Source organism: Pan paniscus, chromosome 13 (assembly GCF_029289425.2).
Source record: "Pan paniscus chromosome 13, NHGRI_mPanPan1-v2.0_pri, whole genome shotgun sequence".
NCBI classification, from domain to species: Eukaryota; Metazoa; Chordata; class Mammalia; order Primates; family Hominidae; genus Pan; species Pan paniscus.
In genome coordinates, this window is record NC_073262.2 from 67,541,608 (window position 1) to 67,563,265 (window position 21,658).

General features: G+C 36.4%; 1 protein-coding gene and 1 long non-coding RNA gene across 6 annotated transcripts in view; one reads left to right on the plus strand and one right to left on the minus strand.

Annotated features, from left to right (window-relative positions):
• LOC106634502 (uncharacterized) overlaps window positions 1-21,658 on the plus strand; it is a 131,127-nt gene that overhangs the window by 48,338 nt on the left and 61,131 nt on the right. The gene's annotated exons all lie outside the window — the stretch shown is intronic.
• SLC38A11 (solute carrier family 38 member 11) overlaps window positions 13,854-21,658 on the minus strand; it is a 61,449-nt gene continuing 53,644 nt past the window's right edge. For all 5 annotated transcript variants that reach the window (XM_063595423.1, XM_024927873.4, XM_063595422.1 and 2 more), the window contains one exon: window positions 13,854-18,314. In XM_063595423.1, the coding sequence (XP_063451493.1) occupies window positions 18,021-18,314 (294 nt within the window). In that variant the 3' untranslated portion in view covers window positions 13,854-18,020. The remainder of the gene's footprint in view (window positions 18,315-21,658) is intronic.

Consider the following 21,658-nt stretch of genomic DNA (forward strand, 5'->3'; position numbering starts at 1 on the left):
TCTAATGTTAAGTCATCCTTTTTTTTTCTATAAAGCATATATGATGCCTAATTTATGTTACTGAAAATTATGACTCTTTCATGGTTTTGCTATTGCAATACAGAACAGCTAATCAAAAAATGTATTATGACAATGATTACAAAATGAAAAGTGAGCAGAAGCTAAGGTTTGGTGACATTTTGCTATTTCAGATGTTTTAATGCTTTTGAATATTGGTATTGAAATGTCAGATATTTATTTGAAAAAAATTAAAAGAAGGATAATGGGGAACATTCTTCTGACAAATGACTGAAATTCCTAACTCAACACTAAGCTTATTTTTATTTTTTGAGACAGGGTCTCACCCTGATGCCTAGGCTGGAGTGGTGTGGGGCAATCATAGCTCACCACAGCCTTGAACTCTTGAGCTCAAGCAACCCTTCTGCCTCAGTCTCCCAAGTAGCTGAGACTACAGCACATGCCACTATGCCTGCCTAATAACCTCATTTTATATCTAGTGTTGATCTGAGAACATAACTCTTTTCTCAGTAGCAGTCCTCTATTTCTTAAATTAGCTATAAATCTCCATGTTCTTTCTGATGGGTTAAGAGTGGCTCACATTTGAAGCATGAGGTGTCTGAAAATAAAATCAAATGTACTCAACAGTGTGTAAAGCAGCTTCTAGACTAAAGGCTGTCATTGGAACTGTGCTATATATTGTAAGCAGTGACCAAGAGACTAAGAGACTGCATTCAGGCTACTAATTATATGGAAAGGTTAAATCCTTCCTTTTTCTTGAAATTTACACTAAAAAAAGTCAACTTTGATTCTTTAAAAATGTGAAAATTGCAAGTTTTTTTAAAAAGCTATCATCAAAGAAAATACAATATAAAAATTACAGTGGGATAATTTTATCTCTATATATTTCTTTTGTCTAGAATGGAGGTACAAACTTTCTCTCCTAAAGTTCAGTAAATCTAGAATGATCAGTTTTGCAGAATCCAGGCATTGACTGTAATTACATGTTGGTATTTTGATGGCATGGAGTCTTAGGTTGAGTTACTGAGAAGCTGACCCTGAGATAAGAATTCATGTGTTAATATTTGTGATTTATTCAGGATGTACTCTTGGGTGAAGAAGTAGGACTGAGAAGGCAAAAGAAGACAAATGGGAGACATTTCAGGTAGATTCTCAGCCTCACAGTGATTCCACAGGGAATATATATTATGTCTCAGATTTGTCCCTCTTTGAGGCAAAGACTGGGCTGTTAAACTCCCACACAAGTCAGTACTTGGCTGTGGGTTTCCCCAGGAATGTAGTGTCTCAGGCACTTCTGCTTCTCTGTAAAGAGTACAAGTGCAGAAGGTCAGCACTCAGAAGGCAGCTCAAGGCCAATCCTCTGAAGAGGGGACCCCAGGAGATCAGGGTGGGTACCAGGAATATGCCCACACAACTGTCACAAATCTGCATTTAAGTTTAGAAATATGATTCTCCATGTTTTACTGAGCCAAAAGGTCTATGGTAAGGTTCAACATGGAGGCCGAGTTTACAAGTCTAATGGTGCATTTAGAGGTTGGGCATTTTCAAAGAAACTGTGATTCAAAGTTGGAATGTGGGCTGCTGGTGGGGAATCCTCAGGTGTATGTGATCAGAAGTATAAAGAAGACGAGACTACAAGTTCTGTAAAATTTTGAAGTACAAGGAAGGAAAGGAAAAAAAAATAAGAGAAACCCAGAACACATTCATCATGGAAGGATGCTTAGCTCAGGTGAACTGTGTTGTTAGTTGCCCAGGCTCCAGACGAAGGTTGGTCAGAAAACTCTCAGCTCACATTTGGAACTACTAGAACACTTTCCATTTGAGCTCAGTGAACTTGACTTGTGCCCCAGGTTGGAAAGGACCCTGGCTCTCTAAGGGCCTAGGAGATCTGTGGAAGTAAAACTCAGAGGAGGCCTGTGATGATGGTAGGCCGAGCAAGAAAGAACATTGACCCCTGGGTCAAGGCCAAAGGAGAGGCCAGCTGCCTCCAAGGGAAATAAAAGTGAAGCCATCCAAGAACAGATGGTTTAAGACTTTAAACCTGTGCCAAGTTTATTGAAGAATGTGAGACTGTGTACTTGCAAATTACCTCAACACTATATAATTTGTATGCTGAAATCTTCTCTCACTGTGAGAGATTCAGAGCCTTAGAATCTTTCAACCTATGATTCCGTGATCCTAAATGAGTCGTGTATGTCAATGCATCCCGAGGATACTATGTTGCGAATGGCGCCAGGACTGGGTGCTGCTGAGAAGAAAAGCGAAAAAAGAAAAAGATAGTGATTCGCCCTGTGTGGTGTTGGAGGGAGCTCTCTTGCCATTGTGACTACACAGAAACTTGTCCACAGTATCAGAAGGAACCCATGAAGGAGAGACTTCTATTCACACCTTGCACTTGGGTGCCCCATTAGGACATTGTATGTCTTTCAGTCACATTTTCATGCTGGCAAACTTTTTTTTTTTTTTTAATTCACAGCAGGTAATAATTATAAGTCTTCAACAGAGTTATAAGTCTTCAACAGATAAGCTTTCTTTTTCTAAATTCTAGAATAATCTATTTTTAATATTAAGAAATAACAGAAAGCAAATAAAGGAAAACCCTCAATGATGGTATTTTTACTTCCATTTCATCTTTTTAGAGCAGTTTTGGGGTCATGGCAAACTTAGGAGAAAGGCACAGAGATTTCTCCCATAATTCCTGACCCCACATATGTGCAGTCTTCCCAGTTTTCAACATTACCCGTCAGAGTGGTTCATTTGTTATAAATGATAAACTCACACCGACACATCATAACTACTCACAGATCATAGTTTACATTAGGGCTCACACTTACTTTTGTACAGTCTATGGGTTTCAACAAGTGTAAAAAAACATATATTCATCATTATAGTTTCATACAGAGTAGTTGCACTGCCTCAAGAGTCCTCTGAGCTTCACCTACTTATCACTCCCTTCCCAATAACCCTAGGCAACCACTGCTCTTTTTATTATCTCCATAGTTTTGCCTTTTCCAGATGGCATAGTCTTGAAATCATACAGTATATAAGCTTTTTAGATTGTCTTCTTTCACTTAATAATTTGCAATTACGTTTCCTCCATGTCTTTTCATGGCTTGATAGCTCATTTCTTTTTAGCCCTGAATAATATTCCATTGTCTGGATAAACCACAGTTTATTAATCCTTGCACCTATAATGGACATCTTGGTTGCTTCCAAGCTTTGGCGATTGTGAATAAAGCTACTACAAACACCTGTGTGCAGGTTTCTGTATGGACATAGTTTTCAATTCCTTTGGGTAAATATATACTAAGGATCACAATTGCTGAGTCATAAGGTAAGGGTATATTTAGTTTTATAAGAAACCACCACAGTTTTCCAAAATGGCTGTACCATTTTGGATTCCCAGCAGCAACTAATGAGCGTTTCTATTGCTCCACATCCTCACCAGCAATTGATGTTATCAGTGTTCCAGATTTGGGCATTATAATAGGCGTATCATGGTATCTCAATGTTGTTTTAATTTGCATTTTTCTGATTACGTATGATATAGATCATCTTCTCATATGTTTACTTGCTATCAGTATACCTTTGTTGGTGAGGTGTCTGTTATGGTGTTTGGCCCATTTTAAAATCAGGTTGTTTTCTTATTGTTGAGTTTTAAGAGTTCTTGGTATTCTGTTTCATTTTCTGTACCCAAGAAAATAAGTATCACTTGGGTTGCAAGAGCTATGCCATCCTCTTAATGATACTATTCTTTATGAAGTTGGCACAGATGCTAGTTCAAGGAGAACATTTCTTGCATAATGACCAGAAGATTATGAATTCACACATTTTTCTTTAATGTTCCAAAAAGGGGCAGAATATGCAATTTCTTCCCTGGAAAGTTGTAATTAGACTCAATCCCTCTTCCTCCCTTATAAAAGATACTCCAAAAATGTTTCATTCTTTAAAAAATATATATTATGGAAAACTTTAAACATATACAAAAAGAAAGAGAACAGTTTAATAATAATATGCTGTGTCCCTGTTCCCACGTTTCAACAATTATCACCTTATGGACAATCTTGTTTCATTTATACCCTCATCTGCTTCCCTTGTTACTTGCTAGATTATTTTGAAGCAAATCTCAGGTATAATTTCACCTATAAATATTTCAGTGTGCATAAAAGATGGGATCCTTCACAAAACATAACCACAATATAATTTTCACATATAAAAATACAAATAATTATTTAATATCTTCAAAGATTCAATCAGTATTTACATTTTCCCATTGTTTCGCTCTGTCACTCAACTTCTTTGTTGTAATCAGGATCTAAAGAAGATTCATACATTGTAATTGGTCAACATGCCTTTTGAGTCTCTTTTAATCTATAGTTTCCCTTCTACTTTATCTCTTACATATTGGAAGTTAGATTTAGAGGGTTGATAATTCAAGTTTGATTTTTTCTTTTTAGATTACTACATAGGTGGAGTCACAATCTTCCTTTGGTGACAAACGCTATCAAGTTTTTTCTTTTTCTGATGTTAGGAGCTGTTGGTGATAGTCGCTTAGATTTATATTTCGTTAGAGGGTCATACAATGATGATATTTTAATTCTATCATTCTCTTTATATTTATTATCCAGAATATATTAATAAAGAGAAATTTCTCCCATGAATTCTTCGGTTACCCAGCAGTAGAACTTTTAGAAGAAAGTCTACAAAAATAATTGATTTTCCCCTTTTTATCAGTTTTCTTTTTTCTTTTTTCTTTTTTTTTGAGACAGAGTTTTGCTCTTGTCACCCAGGCTGGAGTGCAGTGGTGCGAACTTGGCTCACTGCAACCTCCACCTCATGGGTTCAAGTAATTCTCCTGCCTCAGCCTCCCGAAGTAGCTGGGATTACAGGCGCCTGCCCAGCTAATTTTTTTTTTTTTTGTATTTTTAGTTGAGACGGGGTTTCACCATGTTGGCCAGGCTGATCTTCAACTCCTGACCTTAGGTGATCCACCTGCCTCAGCCTCCCAAAGTGCTGGGATTACAGGTGTGAGCCACCGTGCCCGGCCACCAGTTTTCAGATAATGCATTGGCTCCCTGGAATTCTCTAAGGATAATGAATGAGTTTTTTTGTTTTGTTTTGTTTTGTTTTAAAAACATATACAAAACATATTTTAAACCACTGGTGTTACTATTCTGCTTGATGCTCATATTGTCTCATCTTTGACTAATGGAAACAGACCACTCCAAGATGACTTGCAAGTTATTTTGATACTTCTGCCGTTTTCTGTCATTAAATGATGCTCCATTTTTATCTTGTAACTTTTCTGTCCCACTCCTACAAGGAACCACTTCTCCAAAGAGCCCTGGTTCTTTTCAGTGGGAAAGGCATTTGGAGACCACAATATTGGCATTGCTGTGTTCATTGTATTATGCATTGGTCATTGTTTCTCAGCCATTGCAGTTTATAGAACAAGGAAATATGTTTTTAAATTTTGGAGATAAAACATTTTTTGAATTCATACACATATTTCCTGTTCAATTTTAAGATGACAGGAATTTTATCAAATGTTAGGTATGTATTTTATTTATTTATTTATTTTTGAGAAGAGGGTCTTGCCCCATCACTCAGACTTGAGTGAAGTAGTGTAATCACTGCTCACTGCAGCCTCAACCTCCTGGGCTCAAAGGATCCTCCCACCTCAGCCTCCTGAGTAGCTGGCACTGGAGGTGCATGCCACTACACCTGGCTAATTTTTGTATTTTTTGTAGAGATGGGTTTTCGCCATGGTGCCCAGGATGGTCTTGAACTCCTGGGCTCAAGTGATCTGCCTGCCTCAGCCTCCTGAAGTGTTGCAATTACAGTCATGGGCCATCTCGCACAGCCTACAACATTTATTGATGTTATATCTGTATCTCCTTTATGCCATGTCCAAAATCTTGATTTTTAAGGACATCGTTATAATTACTCCTTTGCCTTGAAACCATATGCTCACATAGCGGCCATGGAATACAATGCCTACAACACCACAGGTACCATCAATAAGGTTACAGAAAATGGTGTTTGTTTTAAAGAAGGTTCTTTTTCCCCTTAAAGTATGTCTCTAGGAATACAGAGTCAAAACGTTATGCTTTAAATCCATTTAGAACAGATCTTGCCTGATAGTTAATATTTTTGGATGGTAGTATTCACTGTTGATGTGCAGCAAATGGACTTTCATGTATATTTGTGAAATTTTAAATTAGTATAGTTTACCTCGATTTTGAGTTTACAGCACAAAAAAGTAAGAGCCTTACATTTTTATATTCTTTAATTCAGTAATTCTATTTTTAAAAAATTATATTAAGAATAACATGAAATATGGTAAAAACATTCACATGAAAGAATGTTCATTAAGTTTATTTATAACACAAATGAGAAACACCCTAAAAACAGAACAATAGGAAAATGATTATGGATCATAGGAAAAGTGGAATGTTATGCAGCATTAAAAATCAGGTCTGCCATGAAGAATTTTAATGGCAGAGGAAATGCTCATAATATGATATTCAGAACATGGACCCAAAAGTCTCTATATAGTATTACCTCAATCTAGTGACAATATGCATAGAAAAATGACTGGAGGGTAATAAACCAAAATATGAACAGTGTGTTAACTTTTTAATGTTTATGTTATGTTATTATGTTTTACTTATAATGTGCATTTTGCAATTTTTAATAAAATAAGACAAAACATAAACTGTAATTCAAAAATAGGAGACAATAAGTGTAAAATATCTATTCTTGAGTTGAAAAATGACTTTTATAAAAATTATTAAAAACTCTTAGATAAAAAAATTTGGCCATGTAAAATGAAAAACTTCATTAAGTAAAAAATAAAATTAAAAGATAAATACAAAATTTATTTTAATTACTATTTACGTTATTCATAATAGCATAATACTATTAATTCAGCAAGGAAAAAACCAAGAACCAGTGGGAGAAAATAAGTAAAATACAGTGTATAAAAGTAATTCAAATGATCAATAAACGTAAGAAAAACTCTCACGGAAACCTAACATATGATAATTTCTTCACTTTAAAGATGAGAAAAAGGAAGATCAAAAAGGTCATATCATTTGCTTACATAAACAGTGATGAAATTCAGATTCAACCTTGGAACTTTGGATCTCATGACCTGTCACAAACGGGACTTAGGAAACCAACTGGCTTTCATCTAGATATGACTTCTTCTGGCTTACTTCCTTTTTCCCCAGCTTTATTCAAGCACAATTGACAAATAAAAATGTTATATATTTAAGATGTACAGCAAGACGTTTTCATGTCTGTATACACTGTGAAATAATTACCATTTTCTAGTATACAATCTGGTATTATAAACTATAGCCAGTATGGTATACATTAGATCTCTAAAACTTATTTATCCTGCATAACTAAACTTTTTACCCTTTGACCGACATTTCTGCCAACACACCCCTCCCAGCCCCTGGCAACCACCATTCTACTCTTGACTTTATGAGTTTTTGGATTCTACATATAACTGAGATCATGCAGTATTTGTCTTTCTGTGTCTGGCTCATTTCACTTAGCTTAATGTCCTCCAGGTTTATCCATGTTTGCAAAAGGCAGGATTTTCTCCTTTTTAAGGAAATTTTTTTTTGTGATTCCCCTTATTATCAAGAGTTCTTGAGGTCAGAATGAGGAATATTCCCTTTTCCCTGAATGCCAGACCCTCACTAAATTTAAATTAAATTATATGATGCAGTTATTGCTTGCTTATAGATATTTCTTTCATTAAGCTATTAATGTCACCAAAATAATTGCATGTTCATTATTATTAAAGTCAAAATGTATTTTAAGTGGCTTTTCAGTCAACTTGGAGACTATGTCTTATAATACCGAATATTTTATATTTAGCTAACCACTTAATCTAGAAGCAGCATAAATTTTAGAGTAATCTTTATGACTCTCATATATTTATTAAGTTATCTTCTTTTTGCATTCAAAGTAAGTAGTATATTCAGGCTTTACATGTTTATTGCAATGATTACCCCGTCCATAGCCCACCTCCTATTTGTTTGATGACACATATGACTCTAAATTCAAAGCATATTCCCATCCTGAAAACTTTCTAACTGACTTATTCATTAAGGTTTTTTAAATACAAACTAGAAATCAACAGGTTGTCTTTAAGATTTCTTCATTTGTAGCATTATTTCTACCATAGTTAAAAAGAATTTGCCAGTGTGACCTAAATAAAAGATATGGCTGGTGTGTTTCAATTTTAGGCAATGATGGCAAAAACATGTTTTATTTTATCTTTTTGAGATAAGGTCTTGCTCTGTTGTCCAGGCTGGAGTGCAGTGGTGTGATCACAGCTCACTGCAGGCTGTTTCCCAGGCTCAGGTAATCCTCCTGCCTCACCCTCGTGAGTAGCTAGGCCCACAGGCATGAGCCACCACACTCGGCTAATTTCTAAATATTTTTTTGTAGAGATGGGGTGGGGCGTGGTTCATGATGTCACCCAAGCTGATCTCAAACTCCTGGGCTCAAGCAATCCTTCCACTTCAGCCTCCTGAGTAGCTGGGACCACAGGTGCGTGCCACTCTCCCTGGCTAAATTGGAAAAAAAGTTTTGGACCACATGAATACAGGCAGAACAGATACAACTAGGCTTCAGTGTTATAGCCAAGAACCTTTTTTCTTCCCCAGGTTCCTGAAAGGTTACCCCACAGTCTCATCAGTAACAAAAACCCTAGTGTGGGCATGATAGGCTCTCCAAGAAGTGACTGCGTATTTAACCGTTTCCTAGCTGATTCTGATAGGTCCTGCTCCCAAGGGACAAGGTCCCTTTTATGCTAGTGCTTCTCAAACTTGACTGTGCACATGAGCAACCTGTGGCTCTTATTAAGATGCGGATTCTGGTTCAGTAGGTTTGAGGCAAGACTTGAGATTCTGTATTTTTAAAGAGACCCCAGATCATGCCAGTACTTTTGGTCCACAGATTATACTTTTTGGGATAAAGCAGTACAACCACCTCCCATCTCTTAATCACCAGTAGATGCCACACATTTGTGCGCCCAGTATGGGTTTGATGCATTTGTTTTTATCTGTGGTTAGGGTTCGTTCTGCATTTAGAAAATCTTCTCCATTCAAATGAAGCAATTACAGAATTTGTGGATCTATTTGCCACAATTATTAAACAGTTTGTTTAATGTTTCCTGCAAATGATCCTTTCCTTAAGTAAGAAAGCAGGAATTATGACAAGAAGAAAGAGAATAGCAAGTCTTGCATGCTTCTCAGCAGTGGCAACAAAAATTCTAGCACATGGATAGACCCAGTGGTAAAATAAACATGAAGTTGTTGTAGGGTCCCTCCTATGAACTCCCATGCTTCCTGGGGTCCTAAATGCTGGAAATCTGGTGCTTCATGGCACTGCTGTATATCTGCTTTATATTGTCTCCAGCTTCTCCTCCCTTCCCTTTCTTAAGCCCCTTTCAAAAATCATCTGGCATTGTCCAATCCATCCATTTTCTTGAACACTTCTTTTGTCCAAGGTGGTCTAAACATGGAAAAGAAATGAATGGTCTCTCTCTATAAAAGACATGCAAAAGTAAATATTAAAGGTGTTCCATAACAGCTGTATTTTATTTTAACAGAAAATATAAGGCAGTACCTAGAAACTCAGCATGAGAGGAGAACTTAAAAATCATCAAGTTCAGTTCTTATCCAGCACATTGTGGGCAATTGTTTGTCAAACCTTTGTTTAATTTGTTCCAGGAACAGAGGGTTCATTAAGACCCAGGGTAGTTTGTGCCAACACTGGTCAGCTCTAATTGTTAGAAAGTTCTTATTTATAATGACTGACTCCTTCTATTAAGGCATATACTCACAGGTTACAGAGGAAGAAAAGTTATTGTCTCCTGGTGAAGGCTGGGGAAACCTCTTAGAGTAGGAGGTATTTGGGCAGAATCTTACACTCTACTGGAATTTAGGAAAGTAGAGAGAAGTTGGGAGGGCAGCATTCTCATTCTCGTAGAATTACACTTTCTAATTCTTCATCTAGATCCTCTAATTATGCTCTAGTGTTAATGTATATCCCTACTTTAAATACTAAAAAGCCATCAACAATGTGTCAGACACCATAGTGTCATTCCATAGATGATATTTGAGAAAACAAGTAGGCTTTTCAAATTCCCCTCACTCATAAAGCAGATGATTATCCACCCACTACAGCTGGGCCTGCTCTAATCTAATTCTAAAAGGCTAGATTTATCCAGAGGGCAAACGAAGTAGGCAGACACACAGCTGTTGTTTGGAGAACAGTAGAGTGTTGGGGTGAAAAATAACACTGGCTAAAGATAAGCTCAATAGATCTGTGGGAGCACAGCTTTAAGCCATGTGGCTTTACTGCGTCAGGAAACCACAGTGGGAGCTTGTCAACCCTGTTACCCATCTGGATGGGACGGGTTCTATTTAAAGCCATTAACCCAAGTTTTAGTTTTATGCAAGGCAGAAGTTTTCTGGGCTTCTCTTTTCATGGAGAACAAAGTGACCAGAAACGTAATTCAGAATATAAATGACAGAGTACATACGTGTAAGGGAATGGAAAACATATTTGTATTGATAGCTTCCATGTGATTATTATTATTATTATTTTTTGAGATGAAGTCTCACTCTGTTGCCCAGGCTGGAGTGCAGTGGCACAATCTCAGCTCACCAAAACCTCCACCTCCCGGGTTCAAGGGATTCTCCTGCCTCAGCCTCCTGAGTACCTGGGATTATAGGCGCCCACCACCACGCCTGGCTAATTTTTGTATTTTTAGTAGAGATGAGGTTTCACGATGTTGACCAGGCTCGTCTGAAACTCCTGACCTCAGGTGATCCGCCTGCCTCGGCCTCCCAAAGTGTTGGGATTACAGGCGTGAGCCAACTTGCCCAGCCGTGGATTTTTTTTTAGAAAGCGATTAGCATTTGTGTTGGGATTAAAACAATGATAAGGTGTGGGGTAAAGGTTTTTGTTTGTTTGTTTATTTGTTTTTTGAGGGAGTATAGTGGGTCTCCTAGAAGTCTGGAGGTGCTGGGACCTCCCTGAGGAAGTTAGAGGGAAATACTCCTTGTTAATTCGGAAAAGGAGATGAAAAATGAGAGGAGGAGAGGAGGAGCTCAGACAGGGAAGTCTGAGAACTGGTGGAAGGCCTTCCTCTGGGATGTGACCCTTCCTTGCAACCATTCTAAATCTCCAAGAGATGCAACAACAATATCAAAACTTTTACACACTGCATGATGTCAGTGGATTTTTATGGAAACGATGAAAGGATTATGTTTTGCATCTAAAATATTATGGAGCTTTATAGATACGGAACAAAGGAACAATGGTTTATGGCAGCATAGGGACATATGAGAAAGAGAGCCAGCAGAATTTGCAGGAACTATGGAGTAGGCTTTGAATTGTGGAACGGGCATGTCCACAGCTGACATTTAGATTTCACATATAAAATTGCTTGTTCCTAGGAAACTTTCCACCTGAAGCTAACATTTTTTTTTAATTGCTTATTTTCTTTTAAGAAATGTCTACTTCAAAAGGTCAGGCTGTCTTCTAGAATATGGAGCATCTCCCACTATGTTTGTACAATTGAGTAGCCCCTACAAAGCCCTAGGATTTTCTAAGCCCTGTTTTTCTAAATGTTTAAGCTTATTTCCTTTCCCTTGTCTATTCTTATAGCTTAAAAAAAATCTAAATTTATTTTGAAATCCTTTGAGACATAGAGCACGTAAAACCCAAGGTCATATTACTCAATTTCCACTCTACATCTTTCACACAGGGACACAGTAGTTGAAAACTGTAGCTTAGAAAATTCTTAAGACTTTACAAGAAGGCTAAATTTTGTTAGAAAAGTCATGAATCACTCAAAGACTGCCTTCCTGAAATAAAATAATTTTTACTTTTTCTTAGAAGATACTTTATTGTTTTATCTTCCAGCACCTAAAGATTTAAAGAACAATGTTGTTATGTGATGGGACTTGACTGTAAGAAGCCTGAACCTAATTCCTTTTTCTGGACTGGCCTTGCTATCCTTTGGCAAAACAAAATCTAAAAAATGACAAATATATCGCTGTCACTGTTCCTTGGAAATATGTTTCCAAAGTCTTTGAAAATTTAAACTGCAAGCTGAGATATAGCTTGAGGTGTTTTTCTTAAATTGTTCCTAAACTGCCTCTTCTTCTCAGCGCTATATCAAATTACTGAGCTGTCTGCTGAAGTTAAGCAAGGTGATGATTGTACCTAAAGAATAAATGCATTTTGGTTTAAAGTTTTGACTGTTTGTTTCTTTTGAAATAATATTAAATGAAGGGGGTTAATATGGGTTTTCCTGCTAGGGTATAAATTAAAAGGGATTAAATACATATAAATTAGATAAATTCAAGTCATTAAATGTTTATCAAGCATCTTACATGAGTAAGATATATGAGCATACACTAGCAAAAAATAAAACTATGACATTGTCTCAGGTGTCAAGGAGCTTACATATAAGAAAAATACAAGTACATGTTTAGCGACGGAAAAGTGAAAAAAATATGTGCAGACTGGTGTGTACTTGAGTGGTTTTAAGAATATTTCAAGTAACTTCTCTGAAGGGTCTATGCATAGTAAAGAAAAACAAATAACTGAATTTAATTATCTAAGCCAGCTTGTTGGATGAATGACAACGTCACATTAAATTGCTACTTTACTGAATGACAATCATTATAGCTGAAAATATCCAATAAAATAATTTGTATGGCTAGAGGTGCAACTAACCATCTTCTCTTTTATATCATAAATCTCACATCAAATACTTAAGTGTTTACTACATTTACTACATTCCAAGGTGCCACGCTATGGCTATGAAGAATAAAAAGAGGCTTTAAGACACACTCTTTGTTCTCAAGGAATTTTTAGACTGGTTGGCCAGACAAGGTTCCTTCGTATAACATTATTACAAGAATTCCAGAGGAGGAAGAACTAACTTGCAGTTAGAATTGTCAGGAATGGCACATGAGGAAGACAGGAGTATTGATAGAATTTTGATGGGGTTATTGGACATTTCAGATGAAAGAATGGTAAGAATTCAGGGGTAAAAGTTAAAGATGTACAGAGCATTTTTAGGGTAAAGAAATGTTTTAATTATGTTAGAATAAATGGTTCCTTCTGCAGTCATGAGTGATAAGGCCAAAATAGCATGTTGAGGACATATGAGGAAAGCTTTGAGTAGAGGCTGCAGAGTGAGTACATCATTCTACAAGCACAAGAGTTTCATGGAAAGCTTTTGAGCAAGCAAGTGGTCAGAAAGCATTAGTTATCAAAGCATTTGTTTAATAAGAAGATTCTTGAAGTGATGCATGAATTATCTTGGCAGGAAGAGTCTGAAGGCAGTATGCTCAGGTAAGCAGCCATCACATTAGTTAGTGTGTGAGTTAGCGTATTAGTCTATTGTCATGCTGTTGAATTTATAAAGAAAAAGAGGTTTAATGGACTCACGTTATGGTTCTATGTGGCTGGGGAGGCCTCACAATCATGGCAGAAGGCGAAAGGCATGTCTTACATGGTGGCAGATGAGAGAAGAATGAGAGCCAAGTGAAAGCAGAAACCCCTTATAAAACCATCAGATCTTGTGAGTCTTATTCACTACCAAGAGAACAGTATGGGGGAACCACCCCCGTGATTCAATTATCTCCCACTGGGTCCCTCCCACAACACATGGCAATTATGGAAGCTATAGTTCAAGATGAGATTTGAATGGGGACACAGCCAAATCATATCATTTGGTAAGGACCAGAATCAAATGAGAGTTAGAAATGAAGAACAGAATAAATCCGGTTTTTTGTTTGTTTTTGTTTTAATGGAGCATTTACATATTACTATACATGAATACTATCATAAAAATGCCAAAGCTAAATGTATTGATAATCTTTATTATCAATGAGCAAACATTAATGGAATGAAAAAGTGTCTTACAAAAGACAACCATGTAAATTCTTTATCTGAATGACATTATCATTCATAACCCAGTTTTACTCATGTTCCCTGTAATTTTCCAAGTAAGCCATTCTGCTGAGAGTTTAGTCCTTGGAAAACTTGGTGTTCTTTTGAGAAACTGATATATTTTCTTCATTCTCACAATGGCAGCCATGAAACTCAGGTAACCTTCCCTGAGTGCTGGCAGGCTCAGAACCAGGCCTGCAGCTTAACCAGCATAACTGTGTTGATATGGGGTTGTAATCTCTATTTTCTCCCTTGTTAATTCTCCTCCCGTGTCCTTTGTCATTGCTCTTCACTAATATTATTGTCGTGGTTTCTCCTCTTCTCACTGTGTCTCTAGATGATTTTTCAAAGAGGCAAAGGATAACACATTTAATATGTACCGATTGCTCTCCCTCCTACATCTCCAGCCTCATTTTCTTCCCTGAGATCTAGCATGGTATTCCCACATCTTGCTTGTATTGTGTCCCAGCCTCTAAACAGATGGCTCCATCTGGCAGTTTCTTATGTCCAACTTCCAACCTTTTTCAAACGTGGTCCCTGAACCAGCAGCAGCAGCAGCATCACCTGGGAACTTTTCAGAAATAGAAATTCTGAGGCCCCACTCCAAGTACTGAATCAGAAACTGTGGGGGTGAAGCCCAGCAATCTGTGTTTCAGCAAGGCCTCCAGGTGATTCTGACACATGTCCAAGTTTGAAAGCCACTACTCTAGACAAAGACTGGGCTCTTTTCTTTCTCTCCTGGTCTATGTGTTCTCTAGGTCACAGCATCTCTGGTCCACTCTACATATTTGCTCTGCTATCTTGGCAAATTCTTTACACATTTTTTAGAATAAGCATACATTCTTAAAAGCGCTTATTCTATTGAGGTAGCAAATTATTATCCTTGCCACAGTTAGTAAAGCATTCATGGGTACCCTCACTGATGGGTGACCTCATGGTCACTCATTGATTCATGCTTGGGCCACTCTTGGACCACCTGACAACATTTGCTCCAATCAATAGCCACACCTAATTAAAAGACAGACTATTATTCCTTTCCTAAGCAAGGCTATAGCAGATAAACCAGGAGGAGACCTGTTCTCTTCAATAAATGTATCTTTAATTAAGTAGATGTGTATAGTATGACTTCAGCAGAGGACTAATCGAAAATTTCTTAGTTTGGTTAAATGGATGCAGTCTCCTTTTAAGAAAGACAAGGGGCAACAATTATTGTTTGGCATCATTGGAAATAGTCCAGGCAAGGCAGTTTACTTCTTCTCCCATCCAAGTACTAACAAGGCCAGACCATACTTAGCTTCCAAGATCAGATGAGATCTGGTGCGTTCAGGATGGTATGGTCATAGACAGTTTACCCATTCTGATGTTTGAAGATGGTTCAAGTTAGTGTTGATAATAAAGATTCTATAATAAGTGAACAATGACTCAATTTCTAAATTACACAGATGCTATCCAACTTATATCCTTAAAGGAAGTGTATTGCTAGATGTTCTCATTTGTGTGTAAAGATGTGATTCTTGCCTACCACCACCTTTTTAAAGTTAAGAAGTGCTTTATACATTTAAGTGTATTGACAGCTTCAAAAACTGGTTTAAAACCTTCAAGTTGCTTTGTTAGGGGCAACAAGTGGCAGGGATGGAAAGATTTTCAGGGGAATCTCTTATTGAACTGAGGCAGAAAATAGATTGAGGGGTGGGGTTCTTGCAGTTATGCATGGTGGCAAAATAAGCATACAAGTATTCTTGCAAAATAAATGTGAGTTCCTAAGATTTATTAAATTATAATTTCAAAGATGTCGGTAATCCATGCAGCTAATAACTGGGTCATAAGCAGTCTTGTTCTACAGCTGATTAAAAATAAATAAACCAATACATGTTTATTAGGCACTAATGCTGCGCTCAGTTCCTACCAGGAGCTTTCATCTACTTGAAGAGTATGAAGCAACACCAAAGTACAAGATAAGAGATGGTTACGTGCTAAATTATGTTATCCTTGACATACTTTTCTTTGTACATGCTTAGAGATCTCATCCCTCATGACTTTATTTAATAATTATGTAGGTCAGTGTTTCTCAGTCTTGAGCAATGTAATGACAGACTGTGGCAAAAATTTCTTACATTTCCTCATTTCTTACATGGAATGAAAGCATTTTTATTATATTTTACCTAAACATGTACCAATCTAAAAACAGGCACAAACTGCTTAGCCTATGACCTTTAACTATAAAAAAACAAATTTATAAGTTAAATACAGAAAAGTTACCCAACAGGATTTAAATTAATTTAGTGGTAAGGATAATATTTTATTGAAAAAACAAATCACCACTAAAACCCTGAGCATGGTTCTACCTGCTAAAATGCATCTTCCTTTATGTTCAATAGGCCTTTCTCACTATGAGTCACACAGTGACTCAGCTCTTGCCACTTTATTCAAACTACTGTGAACCTACCCTTTATACACTTCCTGTAGGATTTTTTTTTGCATTTGATTTGTACAAACTCATCATATATGTATTAACTCTGCTTGTGATAGTTTCTCGTTATTTGGCAACAATTAATATAGTGCCACAGATGGACAACCTGATTGGAATACAAATGACATGAAAATCTTAGGTGATACTTGATATAAGGAAGCCATCCAGATGGCCCCAGATTTTCATGTTACTTTTTAAAGATTGTCATACATACAAAGACACAAAGTCCTCATTAAAAAATCATTTAAAAATCCTCAGTAAACTGAGGGCATCTGTGGTGGGCACAGCTGTGTCTCCCAGATACCCCTGTAAGGATGCATGTGGTGACAAAGCTATCAGTAGACCACCTCCAGCTCTCAGTTCCTTTAGGGTTTGCTCTGCTGCAAAGAGCTGCCTAGCCCAAGAACTCATCCTTCTCCAGATGCTCACATTAAATGACTGATGGAGGCAGCAGTATCAAAACTGGGCTATTACCCTTGAACAGGGACAACTCTGATGGGTCATGTACGCACCAGCTTCCCTGTGGATTTGGCTGAGGTCAGCCTGCACTGCAGTTCTACCTCTCCCTAGCAATCCTGCTTTCCCCTCTCTCCCATTAGTTATGATAAACTCCATCTCACTATCTGCTCCCAAAGACCCAGTCAACAAGAGCTCCCAGAAATCTCTCTGAGGAACCCCCAGTGGACTGAGAAAGCTTCTTCTGTAGCCCTGATTCTTCTTACACGTTTCTAGTTTCAAAGTTCAGCTTCCAGTTGTACATTCCTGACAGCACTAAAAATTCAACAGGTCCATATCACCAATCTCTTAGGTTCTTGCCACAGAACAACTGTTTTTTGTTTTTGTTTTTTTGTTTGTTTGTTTGTTTTTCTGTTTTAGAATGGCGCTACCATTGTATTCCCACAGCATCAGAAGATGGGAGGTGATTTTGATTCTTTACACACCTTGCTCCTCACAGCCAGTCTATGATTCAGGCTTCCTCACATGGAGAGGTCTTTGCTCATTTCTCCAGGGATCCATTTCCCTTTAAACAAAGGATGCTGCTGAAATTATAACGGAGAGCTCCTCTTTGTTCTTGGGATATATCTTCTTTTCAATCGTTTTGGGTTTCCCTTCTCTTCAGTTCCACAGACTTTTAAGGACAAAGAAAATGCCCACCCCCCACACCCCCCCACCAAAAGACATCTACACAAAATTCCAACCCACAATCACCTACTTATTTTGGAGCACAATATACTGGTTTGCATATTAAATAAAAGGGGGATGGCAGAAAATGCTAAAGGCTTAACTCTCCCTTCTTCAATTAGCATTAGTGTAGTGCAGTCATTAGAACAAAACACTTATTTTGTTCCAGTTAAAGGTGAAATACATTCAATTTTTCTTTATCTTTTATATTGCACTACTCATAAAAGCCAAGTCTTGATAAAAGCCAAAATAATAATTTTATATAACATAAATACAGACTAAAGCAACTGTAAATGTTGTGTGTTTTAAAGTCTATGAAAACATACATATTTTTAAAGCAGTCAACTCATTGAAAGATACTAATATTTAAAGTAGAAAGTTGTGTTGTCTGCTGAACATGAGACTCTGAGGTATTTGTGAGAGAGAAATTGTCAGGAAAGCAGTAGAACATTTCCTGCCCATGGGTGCAGTCTTGAGGATTTGTAATAGCCATGACGAATCCAAAAACCATCACCACAGCACCAATGGGAAGCATGACACAAGACATAATCTTATCGGAGTGTGTCCTTGGTTCTTCAGACAGTTTGAGATAACAGGCTGATGGAATGATAAAAATGAGGGGAGTTGCACAGAGCACACCCTGCATGTTGAAAACAAGAAACAAGATAATGTCACTAGATGGAAACATTCTTCGGACAGCTTTTAAAAGCATTTACAAAATGTGTTTTTCATGCACATGTTAAACATGTGATAGGTTCAGTTGAATCAAACAAAGGGAGGAAAAATAGTTCTAAGAAAGACTTAGAAATAGGCGTTACCTTTTCCACTGGCATATTTACAAATGAAAATAATGAAATAGTATAACAGCTTTTCAGACTTAAGAAAATATTATCACAAAATAATATAGAAAATAAAGCAGATAATAGGACTGACTTCTGGCACTCTTGAAATTTCCTGTATTTTCAGTTCATCATATTTCCTTATATTCTTCACTAAAACTATTGTGTATCCACTATGCCCTTCAAACATGAATGGTCTATTTGTCATTTGTGTATAAGAGGGAAATTTTGGGAAATTGTATGGGGGCCACAATGTCTTTCTTCTTCACCTGAGCTTGTATGGAAGATGTGCCTATCTGTGTGAGAAAGAAAAACTATAACCCTAAGGCAGTTAACATGAAATAGCATTTCTAAATCCTCTTTCAAATAAAACTAAGCACATTAATTACTGAGAAAGTTGACAGCAGAGCTAAATGACTATTACTCATTCACCCTTCCCCACATTAGCTAGGAATAAACCCAACCTAAGGAGGAATGTCAGATTTAAAATAATGGTGGTAGAATTGTCTATTATAAAAATACCAACAGCTATTGATGTCAAAGGAAGAGACTTTCCCCTTGAATAGGACTAATTCGCAATAGAAACTTAGCAAATAATATAAATGTTAACATTTAATGCATTTTAGGTAATATGTTTTTCTAATTATGTTAGATTTTAATTATAGTATATTTAACAATGTAACATACATTAAAATTTTATGACAAATATTCTCTTAAACCATAAAACATACGTTTTTAAAAAATAAATTTTATTGTGTATATTTGAGGTTTATAACCTGATGTCATAGAATACATACAGATAGTAAAATGGTTATTGTATTGAACTAACATATCTATTCATCTCACATAATTACTTCTTTGGTGATGAGAGCAACTAATATCTACTTATTTAACAAAAGTCCCAAATATAATACAATTTATAAATTACAGCCCTCATATTGTACATTAAATCTGTAGACTTGTTCATCCTACATATCTGCTACTTTGAATTCTTTGACCTACCTCTCTACATTTCCTCCCTTTGTTTCTTGCCCCTGGTAATCACAGTTTTATTCTCTTATCTCTAACTCTATATATTAGGCATTTAAAAAAAATATTCCATATATAAGAGAGATCATGTAATATTTTGCTTTATGTGTCTGGCTTATTTCACTTAATGTTCTTCAGGTCTATCCATGTTGTGGCTAATGGCAGGATCTCCTTTTTCAAGGCTGAATAATATTCCATGTTACAGACAGATCTATATGACATTCTCTGTATCCATTCATACATCAATGAACACTGAGGTTGTTTCCATCTCTTCACTATTGTGAATAATGCTTCAATGAACATGGGAGTGCAGATATCTTTATGAGGTGGTGATTTCATCTTTTTTGAGTATATACCCAGAATAGAGATTCCTGGGTCATATGATGGTTCTATTTTTAATTTCTTTAGGAACCTCCATTCTGTTTCCCATATTGACTATTCCAATGTACATTCCCACCAGCAATGTACTAGGGTTCCCTTTTCTCCACACTTCTGTCAACATTTGTTATTTCTGGTCTTTTTGATCATAGCCATCCTAAAGGGTATGAAGTGATATCGCCTAGTGGTTTTAATTTGCATTTTCCTGATGATTAATGATGTTGAGCACTTTTTCGTATACCTGTTGGCCATTTTCATGTCTTCTTTGGAGAAATATCTGCTAAGGTCCTTTGTCCATTTTTTAATCAAGTTAATCATTTTTCTGCTATTGAGTTATTAGAATTATTTGTAAACTTTTTGTAGTGACCCTTTATCAGTTAGATGGTTTGCAAATATTTTTTCCCAATCTGTATGTTGTCTTTTCTTCCCGCCCTGCACCCCCTCCCCACTGCAGAGGCCTTTTAGTTTGATGTAGTCCTATTTATTTATTTTTAGTTTTATAGTCTGAGCTTTTAGTGTGATATTCAAAAAAATCATTTCCAAGGCTAATGTCAAGGAGCTTTTATTCTATGTTCTCTTCTAGGAATTTTACAGTTTCGGGCCTTACATTTAGGTATCTTATCCATTTGGAATTGATTTTTGTGTATGGTGTAAGATCAGGGTCCAATTTCACTCTTTTGCATTTGAGAATCCATTTTTCCCAGCATCATTATTGAAGACTATCCTTTCCCCATTGTGTCCTCTTGGTGCTCTTGTAGAAAATTAGTTGACCCTATATGTTTGGATTTATTTCTTGGCTCTCTTTTATGTTCCATCGGTCTGTATTTGTGTTTTTATGCCAGTATCATACCGTTTTGATTACTGCAGCTTTGTAATATCATTTGAAATCAGAAAGTGTGATGCCTTCAACTTTATTTTTCTTTTCAATACTGATTGTTTTTTCTATTTCTGTGAAGAATGCCGTTAGAATTTTGATAGGAATTATGTTGAATTTGTATATTGCTTTGGGTAGTATGGCCATTTTAACAATATTAATTCCATCCACAGGATATCTTTCCATTTATTTATATGTTCCATTTATTTGTGTCTTTTTCAATTTCCTTCAGCAAGATTTTATAGTTTTCAGTATACAAATTTTTCACCTCTTTGGTTAAATTTATTCCAGAGTATTTTTTGATGCTATCATAAATGACATTGTTTTCTTGATTTCTTTTTCAGCTAGGTTATTATTTGTGTATAAAAATGCTACTGATTTTTGTATGTTGGTTTTATATCCTGCAACTTTACTGAATTAATTTATTAGTTCTAACACTATTTTTGGAAGCTTTGGGGTTTTCCACATATAGAATCATGTCATCAGCAAATAGAAATAACTTTACTTCTTCTTTTCCAATTTGGATGCCTTTTATTTCTTTTTGTTGTCTGATTGCTCTTGCTAGTACTTCCAGTACTATGTTGAAGAGAAGTGGTGAGAGTGGGTATCCTTACCTTTTATTGGATCTTAGGAGAAAAGCCTTCAGTTGTTCCCTATTAATTGTGATGTTAGCTGTAGGTTTTTCATAAATAGCCTTTATTATGTTGAGGACTTTTCTCTCTCTAAACTGTTAAAAGAGTTTCTATCAAGAAATGATGCTAAACTTTGTCAAATTCTTTTTCTGCATCAGTTGAGATAATCATGTGTTTTTTGTTTTCTCTCTCTCTTTTTTTTTTTTTTGGAGACAGGGTCTCACTCTGTTTC